Genomic DNA, 21,699 nt, shown 5'->3' with positions numbered 1-21,699 from the left:
GCTGCCAGAACAAAACAAAGTTGAAACGTCGGACGATAAGAGACATTTGCACGTTGAAGTACCCAATGGATGCTGAAATATCAGCACCCTCGATCTTTTAGTTTCTTTAGCACCTTTTATTTATTTATTTCTTTTTTGTTTTTCTTTTAGTCCATAGAAAAACCCTTTGCATGTGAACTACCGAAAATGTCCATCAAATTCTATACAGGAGATTATTTGTAATTTTTTAACTGTCAATATTTAATTTCACTCCAGATACGCTCTAAAAATTAAAAGAAAAGAAAAATTACCTGTTTTCCTAGAAAGTGAAAAAGAAAAAGGTATAAACAACACTTTCATGTCACCTCAAAGGCTTTTTCACTACGGTTGTTATCATCTTTGTCACAAAAGTCGAATTATCATTATCTTCTTAATAAGGACCACAATCACAGGCTATAATATTGTTAACATTATAACTTCTGTTGTTATCATTGTCACTAGCTATCAGGATCCGTAGTCATTTAACCATCAATTTTTTCACCAAAATATTATTCCATTAATTGCCATCAGGATTGCCATTAGCTTAAGACCATTATTTTGCCGCTAGCTCCATCAGCTAGGCCTCCACATTAGGGTTGTGTATCGGTTAAATCGGTGATGATAGAGGTATATTTTGCCCATTGATCTAAAAAAGTCGGTTAAGTCACTTAATTAACTGACTTTATACTGACAAGAATAAATTTCGACTATTTCAATTAAGTCGGTTAGTCGTGAACTTTTTATAATATGGCAAACCTATTTTTAAGGGTCAAATAGATTGTTTTTTTTTGGGCACAAATGGGTTTTTTTTTGGGCTGAACAAGCAAGCGATGCAAAAAACTATTGAGGGCCAAAGTCGGTTCAGTTACGTGACGAAACAAAAATTATATAGCCTATTGAACTGAACTAAAGTCGAAATAGTTTTTTTTTTTTTTTTTTAATTTTTATTTTGACTATCGACCGCCAGAAGTCGGTAAGCGATAAGTAGAGGTTCGATGGCGGTCGGTAGGTGATAATCAAATATTCTGCCCACCCCTACTCCACACATGGGTGGAACTAGAATTTTTTGCTTGCAGGTTCAAATCTGCGTAATTGAATAAATACATAAATACGAAGAGTAGTAGAGTAGAAAACTAAATATCTAGTGATCTAGGGGTGAAAAGTAATTATTGACGGGGCCATTGTATAAAGATTTTAAGAAAATTTAGGGTTAGCAAAGAAAGACAACCCCCTCAAGACCTCCCCAGTTCACCCTTGTATTCCTTTAAAAATGAGGTGGCTTTTAAAATCACTATTTGATTAAAATCTAATAATTAATCAAATATTGATTTCAAGAGCCACATTATCCTTGGAGGGATACAAAAGTGACATAAGAGGGACTTTTAGCCCCCCCACCCAACTTATAAGTTAGTTCCCCTCCAAATGCAACTGTGTGCCTTTTAGTTTAGAAGTAAAATATAGATCAATAACTCCTTCACTATCTAGAACTTACTAATGTGCGTTTGTGTTAGATTGAGGTAATTAACCAAGAGGATTATACCGTTGCTTTTGTTGAGTCTTTTCAACTTTGGATGATTAATTATTGCCTTCTGAGATTAATTAGCCTTGTTAGTCTTTTGTAATGTTTCCTTCTTCGATGATTTACCTGCTTTTTTAAGTTATAGTTTTTATTGATATGTATGTATGTCGATAGAGTAAGTTAGACGCAATATAAATTTGCTAACCCCTTTAATTTCCTTACGGATCAAACATTCTTTCCTCCCAATCAAGAAAAAGTCGTCTTCTTTTTCTTTTTTTTCTTCTTCTTCTTTTTCTTTTTCTTTTTCTTTCTATGAATAAGAAAACAAAACTTCAATAATACAATTATACACAACATATAAGGCTACAAATTAAGAAGAAAATATATATACAAATTACAAACCCCCAAAGTTGACCAAGAACATGTGGGTGTGGCTATCTCATTCAAAATACATTTTCTTGAGGGACCCGAAGAACCCACTAGGCACCATGAGCCATCAATTAAAGAGATCAGATGATTGGACCCCTTATAAAAAGTTAAAGTACCTAACCCTAACCCTAAAGATAATGTCTGCTACAATAATGATCGATCGAAGAACTCGAACCCTGTGGAGAAAAGGATGACAGTGATATATATTGTCACTGTACGTATACAAGCGAAGGGTTCCTATCTGCCTGCCCGGTTGTGGTCCGGCATGTTCATGAGCCTGAAGCAAATTAACTGGCCTTACTCTCAAAAACTCTTGCATTCCTCTCCCACCAAATAGGGTAAACAACACAAGATAAATCCTGACCCAATTGGATCAGATAGATTGGTATTATTCATATGAACAATTAATAAATGTGGCCAAATATTTTCAGCACATAGAAAATTCATTACGTGACACCATGTTCATATAGAGTAATGATATAAGGAGGACTCTCTAATCCTCTTAAGTGTGATGTGACTTTTAAAATCATTATTGAATTTGAGATGAGTATTATTGAATTTTGATTTATTGGTGATTTTAAAAGCTACATCACATTTGGAATGATTCAAGGAGGACTCTAACCACTCTGTTTATGTATAACAAAATTGATAAATTTTGTCTTCCAAAAAAAGTAAAAAAAAAAAAAAAAAATCCACTATTCAAATTCCATTACCCTCATTCAATCTTCTATTCAACAGTTTCATTGAATTTTAATTTGTGTCAACTCTTGTGAGAGTTAACCGCAGCATAAAAATAAATAATTTTTCTTGATTATATATATATATATTATTTTTCTTCACTTTATACCCTAAGGCTTAGGAGGGACATTAACCTTTTTTGGTAGTTTAAAGAGAATATTATCACAATTGATGGTTTGGGGGCATTGACATGCATTTGACAATGTACATGGTAGTTCAAAGGAGAATATGTGTACTTTTTTTTTTTTAAAAAAAAAAAAACCGAGTGTCCCAGAACCAGAAGGGTGGGAGAGAATAAAATGCATATGAAGTGGTAGCAAAAAATATTGTCAACCCTAAAGCTTTGCATTAAAGGGGCTTGTAAATTGAAAAAATCAACACAATTCATACAAAATGAACAACTTGAATTAAGTCACATCAACATTTAAAGAAAAAGAAGAAAAGAACACAGTAAATAAAAGGGTGCTGGACCACACCCTTAAACCATCGAGGAGGGTCGCACCACCTCTCACTCTCCATCGAGGGCCCCTCTGTTGGCTCGGGCCATCTCTAGGCTATCGGGAGTGGTCCTCAAAGGCTTGAGGGTGTGGTTGGCATTACACCCATGATGCAGTCGGCCACCACCTCAAAGGGTGAGGCGGTGGTCGATCCACCCCAACTACACCCTTAGGGTGGTGAGGGAGTGGTTAGCCACCCCTTAGGTGGTAGGCATATCCTAATTACATTCTTGAGCAGCAGAAGTAGGCAAAATAGTTAATGAAAAAGTATAAACATTTACTTTAGCTACTCATTTTTTATATACACTCCAACAGATTCTCTATTTTACTATATATTTATTTTTTTAAAATATTATTTTGTGAGGGGAAGAGTGTGAAAGAAAGAGGAAAGAGAGTAAAAGAAAGAAAGTGAGAGAAAACAAATAATAAACAAAGTTTATAGTGTGAATAATGAATAGACTAATCAGCATCTCTAAAGAATAGCTAAATCCCTAATATTAGTCAAATCTGACTATTATGGGTGTTTTTGTTGTTTCGAGCAGAATATGCAACTTAATTTTTTTTTCATCTAGTGTTAACCGTAGGTTGATCAGTCTATATATTCACTATTCACACTATAAACTTTGTTTATTATTTTTTCTCTCTCACTTTCTTTCTTTTACTCTCCATCTCTTTCCTCTTCTTTCTTTCACATTCTTTCCCACACAAAATAAAATTTAAAGAAAATAAAGAGTATGATAGAAAATCTATTGGAGTATATATATGAAAGAATGAGTAATTAAAGTAAAAGTTTATAGTTTATAGTAGCTATTTTGCCTACTTTTAAATTCTCATATATGTAGATGCTTTTCGGAGGACAGTCACCTTAAAGGGTTGTTTCACCACCATTAACTTTTTTTTTTTCCTTCCTCAAAATACATGCATGGACAAATAAAATTTTAGTGCCCCATACAGCAGGAGAGGGGAGAGAGATCTAGAGATAAAAATAGAGAAAAAAATTGCAAAAATGCAGTGATATTAATGGATGACTCATGACTGGAAGGAGGGCAAGGCATAATATTGATGCAATTTTGATAGAAAAAATGGTGTCACTGAGCCAGAAAGGCGCCGTCAACACAAGCATTGGGAGCAGCATATTGGTCATGCTAATAAGCTCCGTACAATCCCCAATCTGACACTTCTTAATTGGGACTCTAGACTTTCCCCTTGTAAAAAAGCGTGGTTCTTACACCTAGACATTAACGACTACACAGTACACCCTCACGAATCACAAATCGACAACGCATCCTTAAAAACCACCCTGGTTTTTCCCAAACCACTCTCTATCCCATAAACCGCTTTTTTTTCTGCCAAGTTCCCTAACCATTCCTCTTTCTATATATGTGCAACATGTTTTCTCAAAACACCCAAGAAGAAGAAAAGCCCATTAAATTCTATCTCTCTTTCAGTTTCAGGTTGTTTTTCTTTTTTTGGACTTTTATCTGATTTTGGGATTTCATATTTCTCTTTTGAGAAAGAAAACAGATATGGGGAGGGGTAGGGTTCAGCTGAAGCGCATAGAGAATAAGATCAACCGCCAGGTTACGTTTTCCAAAAGGAGAGGTGGGCTACTGAAGAAAGCTCACGAGATCTCTGTGCTCTGTGATGCTGAGGTTGCTGTGATTGTTTTCTCCCACAAGGGCAAGCTCTTTGAGTACGCCACTGATTCTAGGTAAACAAACTTTCTTCTTCTTCTTCTTCTTCTTCTTCTCCTTCTCACTCATATATATATATATGTTCTTAAATGCTTTTTTTTTTTTTTTTCTTTCTTTTTTTGTTCATCTTCTATTGGTTTTGTGATCAGGCTAGCTAGATCTTTGTCTATGTAGCTATATATACTGAATTTTCTGCTGGGAAGAATGTTTTTGTTTTGTACCTTATCTTTCTCTAGATTTTTGGATAATAAGATATTATATATTTATGTTAGGCCTAGGGTAGCATCGTTTTGGTATGAAAAAAGCATTTGGGTGATGTATTTATTATATGGATTGCTTATGAATTTTGATACTATACAGCTATTGAGGTGGTCGTTTTTAGGTGGTTCCTACAGAGTAGGGAGAAGAATAGAAGATAGCGTTTTGCTTGATTTGATAAAATAGTAAAATATATAGTTTAAAAGCACTTGGCGGGTTCCTGATGAATCCTTTCAACTATATGCCCTGCGGTAGGTCATATCTGACTGAAGGAAACCCTTGAACTTCGGGACATGAAGGGAAAGAACGGGAATAAATATTTTTATAGTAAAAAGCTTTATTTGCTGCTAATTAATCCAAAAAACATAATTAATTCGCAACAAAAACCACTCTTTTGGTGGAGCTTCGAGTCCTTTTTTGTTTTTTCTTACTTTTTTGTGGTTAGCTTTCATTATTTTTATTACATATATATATTCTTCTTTCTTCTTCTAAGTGTTTTTCTTATATACTTAATTTATATATGCATGAGTTTCGCTTTTTCCTATAGTCCTAGAGAAAATAATGGTAATTGCTAATATGTGTGTGTACAAAAGAAATGCAAGAAATTTATAAGGAACCAGGCTCAACGTACGTACACCTGACGTAGAGTTTGATTTTAAGCGAATTAGTTGCTTCTGCCTAACTAGCTCATCACTGATTCCCTTGCATTCATTTAATTATCACATCAAAGTCTTGCAACTCTAAACTTTTGATTTTGTTCTAAGGAAGGCAAATAAAGTGCAAGCTAATGAGGCTACACGTCTTTCAAGACATTTGAAAATGCTTACTTTGGCTTAATTTCTTTTGCTAAAATATCATTTGCTTTGTTTTCTTAAGTTATCTAATCAATTCATTCTTCTTATAAACTTGGCATACTAAGGGGATATATATATATATATATATATACAAATGTGATCGATTTGTGACTACTTTTATGTCTAATTTGATTTAGTATTTTTTATTTTCAACCAAACCATCTCATCTCTTTATTTGTTTAAACCAGTCAATAGATCCCCTTAATCGATCTAGGGAGGTTTTCAAGTTAATTAACAGCATTGCCAAGGACTTTTGAGTGTGTATGACTGAGTGCAACTAACTAGGTGAATTCTCCTTTAATTTGTTTTAAATGCAAAAATTAAAAAGTAAAAAAAATTTTAAAAAAATGTTAGACAAGAAAGCAACCGTCCGAGAAGAAAATACCACTTCTAGGGTTTGATCGTGGTAAGTTAATTAACCTAGGGCAGTGACATTCACCATGTCATGTTATGGAAATAGCATGATCAGTTCTTGCAAGGCTCCTCTATTGCAATATAATGTGATCCCTAGTAAATATTGTTGCATTCTGTAGTGCCTCTCATTAAATCCAATTGACAAAAAAAAAAAAAAAAATCAAATCGTTAATTATTCCCTTATTTGTATCAACAAATATGATGAATTGGATGGCCGAAGGTTGTCTTGCTATTCTTTTTGGGGTGACATGTAAGTCTAGAAATTATATTCCATTTTGTGTTCAATAGCATAAAATCCATCCAAGAATTAGAACCATAGCAGAAGATCTGAAGAAGGGTCATAATTGATTGCCTCAAACAATATTAAAGATTCAAAGCTAGTTTTTATTTTTATTTTTATTTTTATTTATTTATTTTTTTGTATTCAAAGATTCAAAGCTAGTTGATATGATGATGACATCCTTTAAGTTTTCTTCTTATGAGTACCAATTAAAGAGACGTTCCATATGCTATCAAAGGCTATGGACTTCATGAATATATATTGTTGAGGTTCAACAAAGAAGAAGAAAAAGAAACAAAAATCAGGATAAAAGAATTTAACGTGGTTTGACAAGATAACCTACTCTCGCAGGCAGCAACAACAATGTTTCTTCTTTACTAGTGTCAAGGAAAATATACAATAAGCCTCTCTCCCTCTCTTAAGATAGAGCAAGAATAAGACTCATAATCTTAAGAGAATACACAATCCTACCAAAAAGGTCTTAGAATGTTCAATCTCAAAACTACCAAGATTCCAACATTCCAACATTATCTCACTTGAAGACTAGTTTCAATATTACCACAACGTACATGTCTCTGTCACCATTTATCAGTTGATAATTAACAAGCCTAATAGAAGCTCTAACCCATACAAATTTGTCTCTTACTATTGGTTTCATCAAAATCCTTGCAATATTCTTACTGGTCTAAATACATATTAAAGTTAATGATTGATTTTTAAGCATAACCTTTCACTACAAGACAAGTTTTATGTTATTCAATATTTTCATTTGCATCTCTTTTAAGCTTGTATACACATCTGCCACCAGTAACCTCCTTCCTTTGAGAAGCTCAACTAACTCCCAAGTTTTAATTTTATGCTGAGCTTCCATCTCCTATTCCTTAACAACTCCCCAATGACTAGAAATAGAATCCATGGATTGTCTAGAATCTGTATAATCCCTACTCTAACACTTCTTCTCTGCCAATTATTTATTCAAGGACTCCTTTATATAACTTACAACCCACCCATACTTGATGACTTCTACTACAAAGCAAACTCAAATAATAACTTAAACAAGGACTTGGACTTGACTTATACAAGGAATCCTACAAGCACTAAGACGTCTTTCTTGAACAACAATGATGTTCTCTTATTATAACAACTTCTACCACAAAACCTTAAGGGGTTTGCTCAAGTAGAAAAGACTTTGGTCTTGGTGTCATCCCCATTAGGTCTTAAGATTTGAATTCTCTTGAATGTAAACAATTCCTTAGGGCTACACTTACCGGTGAAGCTAGAGTCTTCTTACTTGATAATTGTGGATGGGGTGTTTTGCACGGGTCTAAGATTTACCCGATTGAGGTGGGTACACAAAATTGTCCCTCCTTGAAAAGGTTTCTCATCATTAAAAATAATAATAATAATAATAATAACCTTCTACTACAGCTAAAACACATGAGAACGACCCAAATGACCCAACTAAATAATTCTAAAGCCTCGTTTGGTATGTAAAATGTATATTCCATTGGGAAAATAAATAATTATTACTAGGAATAGAGGAGGGTAGAATAAAATTAGTTTGGTGACAAGAGATATGCCATAATTATGAACCAAAAATGCTCAAAAACTCCTTACTTTCCTCATCTCCCACATGATTTCTTATTTTTCTAACACTCAAATTTTTTTTTTAAAAAAAATTGAAAACGTTAAGTTATGTGGGTGGCCGACCACGCACACCCCCGGTGCCATCAAGGTGAACCTTGGCCGTGGCTCTCCCCAACTTGAATTGGAGGTGGCCAGGTCACTCCCAAATTCATTAAGGGTTGTCACACTATCTTTGGAGGTGGCCGGCCACCCACAATTTTTTTTTTTTTTTTTCGATGAACAAAAAAAGAAAGTATTTTTTGGGAAAGATGTTGTCCTATTCTTCTCATTTTTCAAAGGAATATGTATTCTTGTTAGTAAGAAAATAGTTATTCCCATAAAAATAACTAAATATAGGAATATGTTCCAACCAAATAAAAGAATGATTATTTAATAGAAATAGCCATCCTATTATAGAGATCTATTCTACAAATCAAATTGATCTAAAGATAAATAGAGTTACAATATTAATGATGGACTTATTGTATGGATAGTGTTCTAAGCATGCAAGGATGCATGGTAACATAATGTCTGTTATCATGGAGTCATATTTACAAGGATTTTTTGGAAGCAAGCCTAGGAGTACTGGCAATGCTTTCTTAAAGATTCTTATTATAAGCTAGAATCGAAATTGTTGCTTAACATCCACCATGCATAGTGCATATGATCTCTTCCCCATGCACTATGAGAGTAAGAAAATGGAGAACACGGTGGTGATAAAACTCCCAACTGCAGCCCTCAGTCATGACAATTTGTCTAGTTTATGTAATTTTTTTTTACCAACATTGGCCTGCATGTCACTATATATATATATATATATATATATATATATATATATATATATGAGTATATTAATTAATTATGTACACTACAAGAAAATAGAGAGCTTTTCCGGTGGTCCATTTAGCAGTGTCCACAAAAACAGCCATTGTATGTTTTATACAATAATGGTAAGTCATTAAGACCGCCACAAAAACTTCCATAATGTCTGTCGACCTTTAAGGCACAGAGGTAACCGTTGGTTTTTCAATAGCGGGTTTTTGTTTTGTTTGTTTCTTTCGGTTTTGAACAGCGGTTTTGAACGCAGTTAAGATCCTTTTTCATGTACGAAGTGATTGATATGCCAGAGAAACCTTTAGTTTGGAATGTCATCCTGTGGAGAAATTGTCAGGTGATGTGCGTCAGTCGACTCTGGCACGTGTACTTCGCAGCGAATTTTCCTTTCTTTTCCCTTAGCTGATTGTTGGTACACTTCAGGAAGACCTAGTCAAACTTTGGTTGTCTATTTTGAGCTGGTTTTGTAATTGACCCTAAGCCATGTACATCTACCTAGCCTCCGTATTTTTCTATTAACCTTATTACAAAGAGATATAATAAATTCATATATATATATATGAATTTATTATATCTCTTTGTAATCAACTATTTATCTCACTTTATGCACTCCATTTTTTTTTTTCTATAAATATGGTACTTTGTAACACCTATAAATAAAGCAAGTCAATAAGATTAAAATGTAATCCTATAAGACATATATATATTCCTAGTGGTGAACAAAAGCCTCTAAAGTCGAACCACTCCAAAATTATTGTGTTATCTTTCTTCTCTTCGCTTTTAAAATTTACTATCAACTTTTCACAATGTCAAAATCAGTGTCCTGTAGTCTTTAGCGACTTCTCCTCACAAGAATGTCAAATCAAAGAATTGGTGTTTTGTCGACTTACACAACACTCCAACTACCTCCTTGTTGGGAAGCTTCTGCAGCTTTGTTGGCTGCTCGATTGGCAGTCTCCTCCGGTTGTGATAAGCATATGTTGGAAGGTGATGTCCTTCTAGTTGTTTTGGCTATAAACAACCCATCTTTATTCTCTTCTTGGACTTTTGCTAATTGTATTTCTAATATTAGTTTAGTTCTTTCTTCTTTTCAAAGTTGGAATGCTTTGAAAGTTTCTCGATGTGCCAACTTTCGTGCATATGCTCTAGCTAAATGGGCCGCTTCCAATATTATTTTTGGAAGCATTCCCACGGGATCTCCTATTCTTTCTTCCATTAGGATCGGGAATGGGAAAGATCCTCTATTGTAGTCCTTTCTCCCTTATTCAATTATCAAAAAAAAAAAAAAACTACCTCCTTGTTACTCGTCGTACCTACACCAACAGGTCAAAGTTTGATCCTTTGCAAATGCATGCACTGTCATGCACCTACTCCCATTGTTGCCAGTTCTTCCAAAATCATATTTGCAAGGTGTTGATATACCAATATGTAACACCACATCCCGTTGACACATAATATTGTTCGCTTTTGACTTTTCCGAACCAAACTTCGTAAGAGGTCACCCATCCTGGTACTACTCTCGCATAAGCTCATGACTTAACTGCGAAGTTTTGATGGAGTACCATCACGGTTTTAAAACGTGTTGTTGTCATGAAAAATGTAAGTATATATAAGCATATCTTTATTTCCGTACCCAGGTGATATGAAATGCTACACAATATGTGAATACTCCAACCGTAACAGCCTCTCATGTGCAATCATGCACCACGCACCATGCATCTTCGTCAATGTGCCTCACGCTTTGCCACTGGATCTATTGTTTCCCCCCCAAAAAAAACACCAAAATCAATTCACTAGTGACAAATTAGTGCAGTTTCTATTTGACAAACGCACCTCCACGCACTGCCAAAGATATTAACATTTTATTCATGCACCACACAAGCCAACAGTTTCTCTTGCGAGTCTTTTTCACACACCTCACTCACAATTTTTTTGTTGGCGCCACCTGACTCCATCTTTAGCCATCGTCTACATCCTCCACTTGGTTGCACGCTTGGATTTCTTTCCTTGTCGCACCTAATTCTTGTTAAATCACCTATTTTTCTATAAGTTTAAGCCGATAAGAAGAGGCAAATTTAATCATTTAATTATTACTTTAACAATTCCGACCATGTTGAGGTCACGTCTAAATTTTCACTTTTATGACATAGGACTCTAATATGATTCTTCAAAACATTTGAGAGGCAAGCTCATGTCAAAATTTATGCCTTGTCATACCAAATTGATGTAGCTTCAACCTTAAGTTTGAGTCGATGTTAGAATATCTAGCGTTCATATATTTTCCTTATATGAATTTACCATAACTGTCTTTATACATATATCTAAGATTTGATCATCTTTCTCATCTCACTCCATCTATCACATTTCATCTTTCTCTCTACTTCTGCTACTAATGAAATATGGTTCCAAGAATATTGGCTACAAATAGTTATTCAAGAAAAAATGAAGGGATCTTAGAGATTGAAGAAGCTACAAGGTGTATTTAGTGGCAAAGGGCTGCATTCAAGGAGAGGTTACGAACTTCAATTAAGTTTTTCCAACCGTTATAAAACATAGCTCTAGCTATTTCTTATAGCTTACCATGAACTTTTTAATTGATTTAGAACTTGAGGAACTTGATGTTAAAACAACATTTCTACATGATAAATTAGAAAACTACTTTTATATATATGCATCAACCTTAGGGATTTATTATTGAAGGAAAATAAAATTGTTGGTTGAACAAGTCATTATTGTTGTTCTATGTAGATGACATGTTTATTAAGTATATGTTTTGAGAATAGAGATTTATAGAAATAAGAAAACACAAAGGTTTTATTTATCACAGAAAAGGTACATTGAGAAAATGGTTAAACATTTTGGCATATATATAGAATTCTAAACTATGAGTAGTCCATTTGGTACTGTTCATTTTAGACTGTTTACAGTTTATTACCATCGATTGAGAAGGTGCAATTTATATCATGCGTTTCTTACTCTATTGCAGTTGAAGCATCATGTATAACATCCCTTGAACTTGTCTAGACATTTCACAGACAATTAGAAAATCTTGACAAGATTCATTGGTATATAATAGGTTGTAACTGCAATATATATATTTTTTGACATGTCCGCACAAAAAAGGAGGGAGGGGGATTCGAACTAGTAACCTCCACTTTATTAAGTGTGGTCCCAAATATTTTCTGATAGTTAGAAGCAAAACATTTGACCAAATATCAAATATATTATGAGAAAATCAAGTACATCGACATCAATATAATTTCTTTGAGAGTTTAAGACACTATCATAGTGAATAAGATTATTAGAAAGTTTAATAGATATGTTGACTAAGCATGTTTCATCACTTCAAAAGTAACACCCCCGGTCTGTACGTTAAGGTTAGGTTCATTAATTAACTCAATAACCTCAGAGTCTCAAAGTATTTAAAGCCCAAAGTGAAAATAAATTGATTAAACAACCTATGATTAATAACAACTAAAATTTAAAGCCTAAGTTAAAACATCACAAATAAGGTCATAAAATTTCCATTGTGCCCTATGACACCTTTCTAAAAACATGTTGATGCCATAATCTAACTAATCCATTGCTTTGAATTTTGAGAGGAAAAACAAAAGTGAGTGATAACTTGACAAGTAATACACCTGACCGTTTTAAAACGCTTGAGTTAAAACATTTTATAATAAAGAAATAATTCAAGTTCATAAATGTTTGGTAGAATGAACTTCATTAATTGACATAAAACTTTCATTTTTGAACCTATTGAAAATATGTTTAGAATATAAAAACATATAAAAATGATAAATATAAAGCCGAACAATATGAAATAAAGGAAATAGAGAAAGACACAAAGATTAAGGTGGTTTGACATATAGCCTACATCCACACACTAAAGTCTCGATCAATAAGTTACATATTTTCTTGATGTATGATTTGAGTACATAGCTCTATTTATAGAGCTTTAACATAATTTCAAATACAAAACAAATCACTTGAATTAAGGGTAATTAATAACTAATCAAATCAACAATGATCACAAATCAAATCCTCATTAATCAGAAACATTTATATCCTTAACATAGAAAGGGGTTTCATGAAATAAAATTTCTTGCTTAAAACTTGACAAAAACTTGAAATTCTTGAGCTCATAAAAACTTTCTTTCACTCATACTTATGGCATCGCATATATACAATTACGCCTCATATGTATGAGGTTCTGCCTAATCCTGAAGGACTTGTACTCAACCTGAGGCTATGAGTTGAGTCATTTTGGGCCATGCCTGATTAATGCTAGGTGTACTCAGGTGCACTCAGCATGGCAAAACATTGGTGATAAGCCACACCTTCACGTAAACATTCTTAAGTGTGATGAATTCCATCCCAGCCCTGATATCTATCGTTTCTCTTAGGCAAAAATAAAATTTCAAAACTTAATCTGCCACATCACATGCTCTTTGCTTTCTTTTCTTCCCTTTAAACTTTCATTTATTTCATCATCATATAGCATGTGTGAGGAGGGGGGTTTCTTTATCCTTATAGAAACCTTCCTTATATGTAATTCTCTTAAATGGAAAGTTTCCTTAAATAAAAATATTACTTTAAATTGAGAGTAAGTACCCCAAAAACAGACATAAATTTAAATTAGCTACAAACTGGTTTGTAGTTAATTCTTACAAACTAGTCTAATAAAATGATGTGTGTCCCTTAGTATGTGAGAAGCACATGTTTTTTTAATAGCATGTATTTCTCATGTATTTTTTTAATAGCATTAATAAGAAAAAATGTGCTTATCACATGCTTTATAAATACATGTCACTTTCAATCTAGTTTGTATGAATTAGATACAAACCAGTTTAATTATAGCAAATTTTTGTCCCCCTAAAAACCATTTGAGTAATTGTCTCTTTCGTACTTAAAAAAATAAATAAATAAATAAATAAATAAAAAACTTACCATCTTACAATAGCATTCAAGTCATGTAACTAAAATCAAAACATATAATAATATCATTGAAACATTTAAGGAGTATAACATGAAACATTATAAAAACATTTATGCATGGGAAGAAGAGACTAAAAACAAAACATTAACGTAGTAGGGCAGTATATACAACTTACCTCAAATCCTTAATTAAAAGCTCAAAATACTCACTGATCACCCATTTACATGCTTTTTAAAAGCCTGAATAAAATAACCACATTTCTTCACTACAAGATTGAACAATCCTGGGTTTTTGACTGATAACTTTCAATCTACTGATCAATTTTCTGGTTTTATATCCATAACCATATGAAACTAGACTTCCAAAGCAACAAAACCATATGTACATGTGGTTATCTTCAGGCATCTACATTTTGCAAAATTTTGCACCCAGTGAGTTCAACCTAGTTTTTCAGCCACTATGAAGAATCTGGTCATTAAAATTACACTATATGAAGGTAGACTCTTTAAGTTTTAATTATGGGTATGATTTGGCTTCTAGTCAGATTGTTAGGGTGTTCAAACCATATCATTACTCCAACTTTTAAATTCAATGATGATTTTAAAAACCACGTCACATTTGGAAGGACTCTAGGATGACTCAAGTTCTACTTATATCATTACTCCAAGTTTTCAACCTAGCTGTTAGAGATTCCAGAATTCTAGTTTCTGTAATCTTAGGGCTTTCGGCTATGAAAACCCATCCACCATGCATTAAAACTCCTAAAATGGCCCATACATGAGCAAATCTGCCTCATTAAAATAAGTTAAAGTTTCAAATTTTCACCATAATACTTGTTGGTTGAAAACTGTTTTTCTAAAATCATACTTTCTTCGATTTTCCTTCACCAAAACCTTAATTCAACCATGCAATTTGTTATGCAAATGAATTATACACTTACAAAGATGATTGAATCAGGGTGAGAGTTTAATCTTTACCTCTTGCAAACTACTATTAATATGTTGTTGAAAATCCAAACTTTGGAAGAAAACTTGGAGCTCTCTCTCCTTTCTCACTCCAAGCTCCTTTTTTTTTTTTTTTTTTGTACCAAACTTTGCATTAGAAATAAGAGAATAAACAACCCTCAAGGGGGAAAGAAAACAGAAGGTGGTGTTACACCACTACAAATAACAGGAGGAAGAGGAGAAATGGGAAAAGTGGGAATGCAGCCCGAGTGAACTCTTGCTGCGGCCCAATTAGCCATATGATGAGTGCAGAAGTTAGCACTTCTATTAATCTTCTTTGCCTCCCACTTAGGAGAGGGAGGGAGAAGAGCTAAGGTATCTACTATAACTTTTTCTATGTGCCAGTCTTGAATGATTGTTGGATGTTGAAGAGTAGTAATGACAATGAGGGAGTCTCATTCGATGATGAATTTTTTGAGCTTCAAAGACACTGCTAAAGAGGCAGCCAGCAGAGCTGCCAAGGCTTCCCCAAAGGTAAGAGTGCAAGGAGGGCTGATCAGGGAGATAGCTTTGATAATTTTCCCTTTGTGGTCTTTGCAAACTGCTGCTTGAGCTGAGAAATGCTCTCTAATGACTGTATCAAAGTTGATCTTGTGATAACCTTCCTAAGGAGGGGACTAGAATTCGATTTCTCTAGAAGAAGAGGATTTCCAAGCTGCAGCATGAGATAAAGTGGTCTTTTTGATGGAAGAAGCTAAAGTGGCAATCTCTAGAATGGCACCTTCATGATGAGCTTTATTTCTGCTTAACCATAACAGATTACAAAAAATAGTAGCATAAATTTGAAAAATGTGAACCTCAGAATTTGGAATGCCAAACGTAAAATGGGGCTTAATGATTCCCTTAATCTGACTAGAGAGGCTCATAGAGGACCAGGCCAAAGAGTCCAGAGGCCAGAAGGAATTTCTCCAGGCTATATGAGCAAAACAACATTTGAAGAACAAATGGGGAAGAGAGTCTTCTTCTGATTTGCAAAGGGGACAGAGGGAATCTGCAGAAGGAATAGGGAAAATTGATTTAAGTCTGGCCTTAGAGGGGATTATATCCCAGACAATTTTCCACAGAAATAGTTTGAGTCTGGCATTTAGCTTGAGATTCCACAGAAGTTTCCAGGAGATAGAGCTAAGAGGGGAAGGAAATGAGGAAACTTTGGGGCTGTTGATCAATCTGTAAGCTGATTTTGTGGAAAATTTACTAGAAGAAGAAAGGGGCCAGAAAAAATTAGGACAGGGAGAAGGGTTGATGGAGATTTTCAGGAGTTCCCTAACATTATGGATGTCAAAAAGAGATAGAAGGAGAGGGGTATTCCAGGTGGCATTTGGATTGATGAGGGCCGAGACTAGAAAAGGAGGGGAGGAAATACAGACTGGAGAAAGGGGAGAGGGGGAGAAAGAAGGGATAGAAGGAATCCAGTGGGAATTCCAAATGGAAAATGAGGAAAGAGAATGAACTCTATGGCAGGCTCCTTTGGAAATGATAGATTGAGAAGAGAGGATGTCTTTCCATACCCAAGAGGGGGAAGAACTGAGTGGGGGGAGGGAGAAAAGAACCAGAAAGAAGATGCTTACCTTTGAGTTGATTCACCCACATGGAGTCTAAGTTGGTATGGAGCTTCCAACCTAGCTTAGAAATGAGAGCTAGATTAACATCTTATATTTTCCTAAACCCCAACCCTCTAGCATCTCTTGTCACACAGAGAGAGTCCCAAGATTTAAGAGAAAGATTTCTAGCTTTTGTTGGAGGGAAACCCAACCAGAAATTCTTGAACATTTGATTCAGCTTTTTACAAATGCTAGAGTTTTCCACGAAGTGAGTAAATTTTGGTTTAGTGATCGAAGGGAAGAGTGGCCAAATGGGATGAGTGTTCGGGAGAGCTAGGATTTTTTGTTTGGTAATTCTAAAACACACAACTAAAGGGGTTAGAGAAATTTTGAAACTAAAATCTTTTTGGTAAAATCCCTAAGTGGCCTTGAAGTTGGATGGAGGAATTTTAGGAGCAATTGTTTTGAAATTCAGATTTTTATAATGTAGGTGGCATGGGTTAAAAGAGGGTTGAGTCATGGGTGAATTTTTGAAACTCAAATTGTGGAGTAATGCCATACATCACCTACTTATTCCCTCCCATCACTCCAAAGCCTATGTAGCATGGTCCCACAACCAATTTGGTTGGAGGAGTGATGGACGAAGTTTTTTTTCAAACTGGGTTAAAGGAATTTCCTTCAGCCTAGTTTATAAAAATGACATGTGTCCATTTTTTTAATAATATTTGAGATGCACATGAGTTTTTATCAAATTTATTCCAATTTTGTCCATGATATTAAAAAAGCATGTGATTTTCACATGTTAAAAGGACATATGTCATTTTTATAAACTAGGTTAAAGAAAATTCCTCCGACCCAGTTTGAAGGAAAACTCTGTCCAAAGAAAAACCACGCTACATATAACCAATCTCCATACACCAAATACTATGTAAGACTACGTCACATAAGCATTTGAAGGATAAGAGAGAGATGAAGGGGTAGTGTATAGCATTACTAGAGGCTAGGGATGATGGGGTGATGAATAGTGTTATTCCAAATTGTGTTAGTCAAGGTGGCATACGATTAAGGAGGGATTTAGGTGCAATTTTTTGAAATCAATTTTGATGAATATACCCAAACGTGTGATGGGGGGAGGAAAGTTTGAAATTGGCTAAACCATTGATAAGGAAAAAGTTGAGAGATAATGAATACATAATTGATGCTAGTTTTGAAAGTATAATTAACTCACCTCTTAAATTGAAATATCCTTTCCATATGTGATATTAGCTTTGAATATGGACTGAAGGAGAGGCAGATTCTTGGTTCATGGTTTGTAAAGGGTCAGATTTTTATGGACACTTGAGATCCATACTTAGTAGTTTCCTAAGTAACCTCAATTTTCTTCTTTTGGTATTGTCTTGAATTTGAAATTAAAAGAGATTGATAGATGAGATATATAGTGCAGGATTTTGGATAAAGAAAGAGAGATTGAGAAAAATCTTTGTGGATGATTTTTAGGTGGCATTTGGTTCACAGAATCTAACATTCCCTTTGGTTCAGTTATAGGCATATTGTAAGAATTATCTATTCTTCCCAAGACATCCTTATGTTTCTCTCTTCAAGTCTATAAGGCTATTTGATACAAAACTATTTAAACATTAAACCAAAAAAAATGCCACGGAAGAAAAAACTATATATATATATATATATATATATATATATATATATATATATATAGACCGTGATTTTTCTTTCATTTCCCAATAAATAAATTATTTTTAATATTTGATTTGTTTTCTTTATTTTGATGCATTATAATACATTTCATGCAAGTACTCCAATCTTTTAATCACTATCAATAAAGGCAACTTGAATCTTTCTTCTACTATTAGTAAAAGAAACACTTCAAAAAATTCTAATGACAGACAGACAATATAACTTTATTTATTTATTTTTTTGTAAGTAATATAACTTTATTTTGATAGGACATAATATTGCATTAGGATTTTAAATGCTAGGGAATAATATTGTAGAGATTCTTGATAAAAGTCAATTAAAAGAAATCAAGTATGTTTGGATTTGGTTGGTATATATTTATAGTTTATGCTTAGGTGTTTTGGAAGAGAAATCTTGTAGAGATTGTTTGTTCTTACGTTAGACAGAATTGAAGCTGAGAAGAAGATTTGTGATCATGCACTTTGCAATGGACCAACTTTTCTTTTCCCTAGCCAACGTTTTTGGTAATTAAACTTCTACAAAACCAGGCCTAAGAGCTTCTCTAGCTAGCGGATGAAGCAAAACTCTTATATTATGTATATTTAATTTAGCAGATGAAACAAATTGTAATGTTCCATTGTGTGCATATAGCCGTTATAAGAAACTGTAAACAGCATATATTGAGATGATATTTTATATAGAATGAATGTGTTCTCTTGAGTCTTGATCGATCGAGTGCTTCACGTGTATGTCATCATGGAGAAAATATTAACTTGTTTTCCTTGTGCATTAATAGCATGGAGAAAATACTTGAACGCTATGAGAGATATTCATACGCAGAGCGACAGCTTGCTGCAGCTGATTCTGAAGCACAGGTAGTTGTACAAAAGTTATAAACATCATGTGAATGTATAATGTTATTCTGAGAGACGGCAATTTCTCAACATTCTAAAAAGGGTACATGTTTTGATTTCCTCCATGCATGGCCTGTCGGTTCTACTGAAACTTGTCTGTTCGTCCTGTGCAGGGAAACTGGACACTGGAGTTTGCTAGACTCAAGGGTAAGGTGGAGCTTTTGCAAAGAAACCACAGGTACACGTGCATGCCATTGACTAATTTCTCCTTAAATTCTTTCATGTTTAAGTATTTTCGTTAATTAATTAATAATGTAAACCTATTTAATTAGGCACTATTTGGGAGATGATCTGGAATCACTAAGTCTCAAGGAGCTTCAACATTTGGAGCAGCAGCTTGATACTGCTCTTAAACACGTTCGAACAAGAAAAGTATACTCTAAATTTTTTATTAAAGTCTTCCACTATAGTCCATTTTACCGTTGGTTAAATCTACTTAATTGGCCACTGAAGTATCTTTTATCTTGCTTGCAGAACCAACTTATGTACGAGTCAATCTCGCAGCTTCAGAGAAAGGCAAGGCCTTTTGGCACATCTGGGTTATAAATATTAGGGACCTTACCTATTTTCATGATAGAATATAAATTAAATGATTAAATTTATCTTTTTTTATTGGCGTAAGCTTTATATCTCATTTTTTTTAATATGGTAAACGCAGGAGAAGGCAATACAGGAGCAGAACACCATCCTAGCAAAGAAGGTGACCACCCTTTTTACGTTTGCATGCTTGCAAATTTCATTTTAGCTGTTACACCAAGTTCATTAGGGAATTTAGTAATTTACTGAAGACAAGAATTGTGTAACTTCTCTTCTCTCTCTCTCGATTTTGAAATAGATCAAAGAAAATGAGAAAACTGCGGCACAGCAGGTAGACTGGGAGCAGCAGAACCAAGGCCCTAATGGATCAACATCGTTTCTGCTGCCACAGCCACTTCCCTGCTTAAACATTGGGTAACCCTTCTTCTCTCACATAATATAATTGTTACAGGGTTTATTCCAAAGCACAAGTGTCCATCTCTTACATTAATTTGCTATTAGTGACTAGAATTATTCTTTTATGAGTAATTAGTTAATTTGAAAGTTGGCAGAAGTTCTAATAACATCAACAATAACTTGTATATAATTTCATAGAGTAATGCTATAAGTCTTTTTAGAGTCCTCTTAGAGTCATCTCAAATGTGATGTGGCTTTTAAAATTACTGTTGAATTTGAGATGTGATTTATTGACTTTTGATTTAGTGATGATTTTAAAAGTCACATCACATTTGAGATGATTTTAGGAAGACTTATAGCATTACTTAATTTCATAATAAAGTAAAGATGGAAGAGAGAAAGAGATACGAGAATTAAGTGGTTTGACATATGGTCTACATCCACACATAAAAGTTTTATAGGCTACATCTTTCCTTAATGTTTTTTATTTAAGTACAATACTCAATCTATTTATAAAGCTTTACAGTAATAAATCCCATAATTTAGGGTAATCGAATCATCATTTAGCACAAAATATTTTTATCTTTATCATGCCCCCGAAAGATGAACACGATATGTTAGCGAGCATTGTTCTTGAACATCAAATGGCTGAAAAATGGCTAACAGGGCCGAAACGAATAAACTAGTGTTTGTTTGTACGTGTCTTTGTCGGCGGTTAAACACATGGAAGAGGAGGATTTGTATCCTTATCAACTTAAATGTAACAATTTCGTTAATTTAATCAAACTGGTTGTCAGATTATATGCCTTCAATCTTGCCTATATGCTTGTCCTGCATCCCCAATTTCTTATTAGAAAGTAAAAGATAGGAGTTGTTTGGAAGGTGACACATTAAGATGCAATTTTTGGGATGTCTGATGCAGTGGCAGTTACCAGGAAGAAGCGCCAGAAGTGAGGAGGAACGAGCTGGAGCTCACTCTTGAGCCAATATATTCATGTCACCTTGGATGCTTTGCCGCTTAAACTGTGGGGGAAGAAAGACACTTCTACCTGCATATATAACTTTGGTTTCTCTTGTAATAAATATTTCGAATCCTGCATGTTATCTTATTCTCCCTGTTTTGAATCATGAAGTGAAGGATAATATGGGCTGTTAAAGTCAAATTATTGTTCTCTGGCTGAGACTAATCAGCCAATGAGAAATTTGAACTTTGAACTTTGAAACTGTTATCTGATCTATTGACATCAGCTATAAATTATATATATATGTTGTAATTTTTATTTTTACTCTGTGTCATTAGGTAGCTATTGTCAGCTACGTGCTTGTTTGCATAGAAATTTTGAGCAGAATCAACACAAGGGACAGAAAAACAGGTTTTAACCCGAAAGAACAAATTTGTTTTTTTATCGATCTACAGATTTAATTAGCTTCTTAAAAGACACCCCACTCTTCAAAATGAATGTAGAAAAGAAAAGGGAATGTGTAAGTATGTGTATTTCAGCTAATTCATTA

The 21,699-nt window shown here is 34.1% G+C and overlaps 1 protein-coding gene across 1 annotated transcript; it reads left to right on the top strand.

Annotated features, from left to right (window-relative positions):
- The first annotated feature begins 4,609 nt into the window (after positions 1-4,609).
- On the top strand, positions 4,610-21,295 carry LOC132179115 (agamous-like MADS-box protein AP1). Its single transcript, XM_059591758.1, has 8 exons — positions 4,610-4,912; positions 19,137-19,215; positions 19,368-19,432; positions 19,527-19,626; positions 19,729-19,770; positions 19,913-19,954; positions 20,090-20,205; positions 21,110-21,295. Exons 1-8 carry the CDS (start codon positions 4,728-4,730, stop codon positions 21,207-21,209), a joined length of 729 nt encoding a protein of 242 aa, XP_059447741.1. The 5' UTR covers positions 4,610-4,727; the 3' UTR covers positions 21,210-21,295.
- Positions 21,296-21,699: the final 404 nt, after the last annotated feature.

The sequence above is a fragment of the Corylus avellana genome, chromosome ca4 (genome assembly GCF_901000735.1).
Source record: "Corylus avellana chromosome ca4, CavTom2PMs-1.0".
In the NCBI taxonomy this organism is placed as follows: domain Eukaryota; kingdom Viridiplantae; phylum Streptophyta; class Magnoliopsida; order Fagales; family Betulaceae; genus Corylus; species Corylus avellana.
The sequence above is the reverse complement of the archived record's forward strand: the minus strand, read 5'-3'. Positions and strand labels throughout refer to the sequence as shown.

Excerpts from the sequence above, each read along its gene's own strand:
- LOC132179115 (XM_059591758.1), top strand. The coding sequence starts at position 4,728 with ATGGGGAGGGGTAGGGTTCAGCTGAAGCGCATAGAGAATAAGATCAAC. Across the intron at positions 19,216-19,367 it reads CAGCTGATTCTGAAGCACAG|GGAAACTGGACACTGGAGTT; the intron begins GTAGTTGTACAA and ends CGTCCTGTGCAG. Across the intron at positions 19,627-19,728 it reads AACACGTTCGAACAAGAAAA|AACCAACTTATGTACGAGTC; the intron begins GTATACTCTAAA and ends TCTTGCTTGCAG.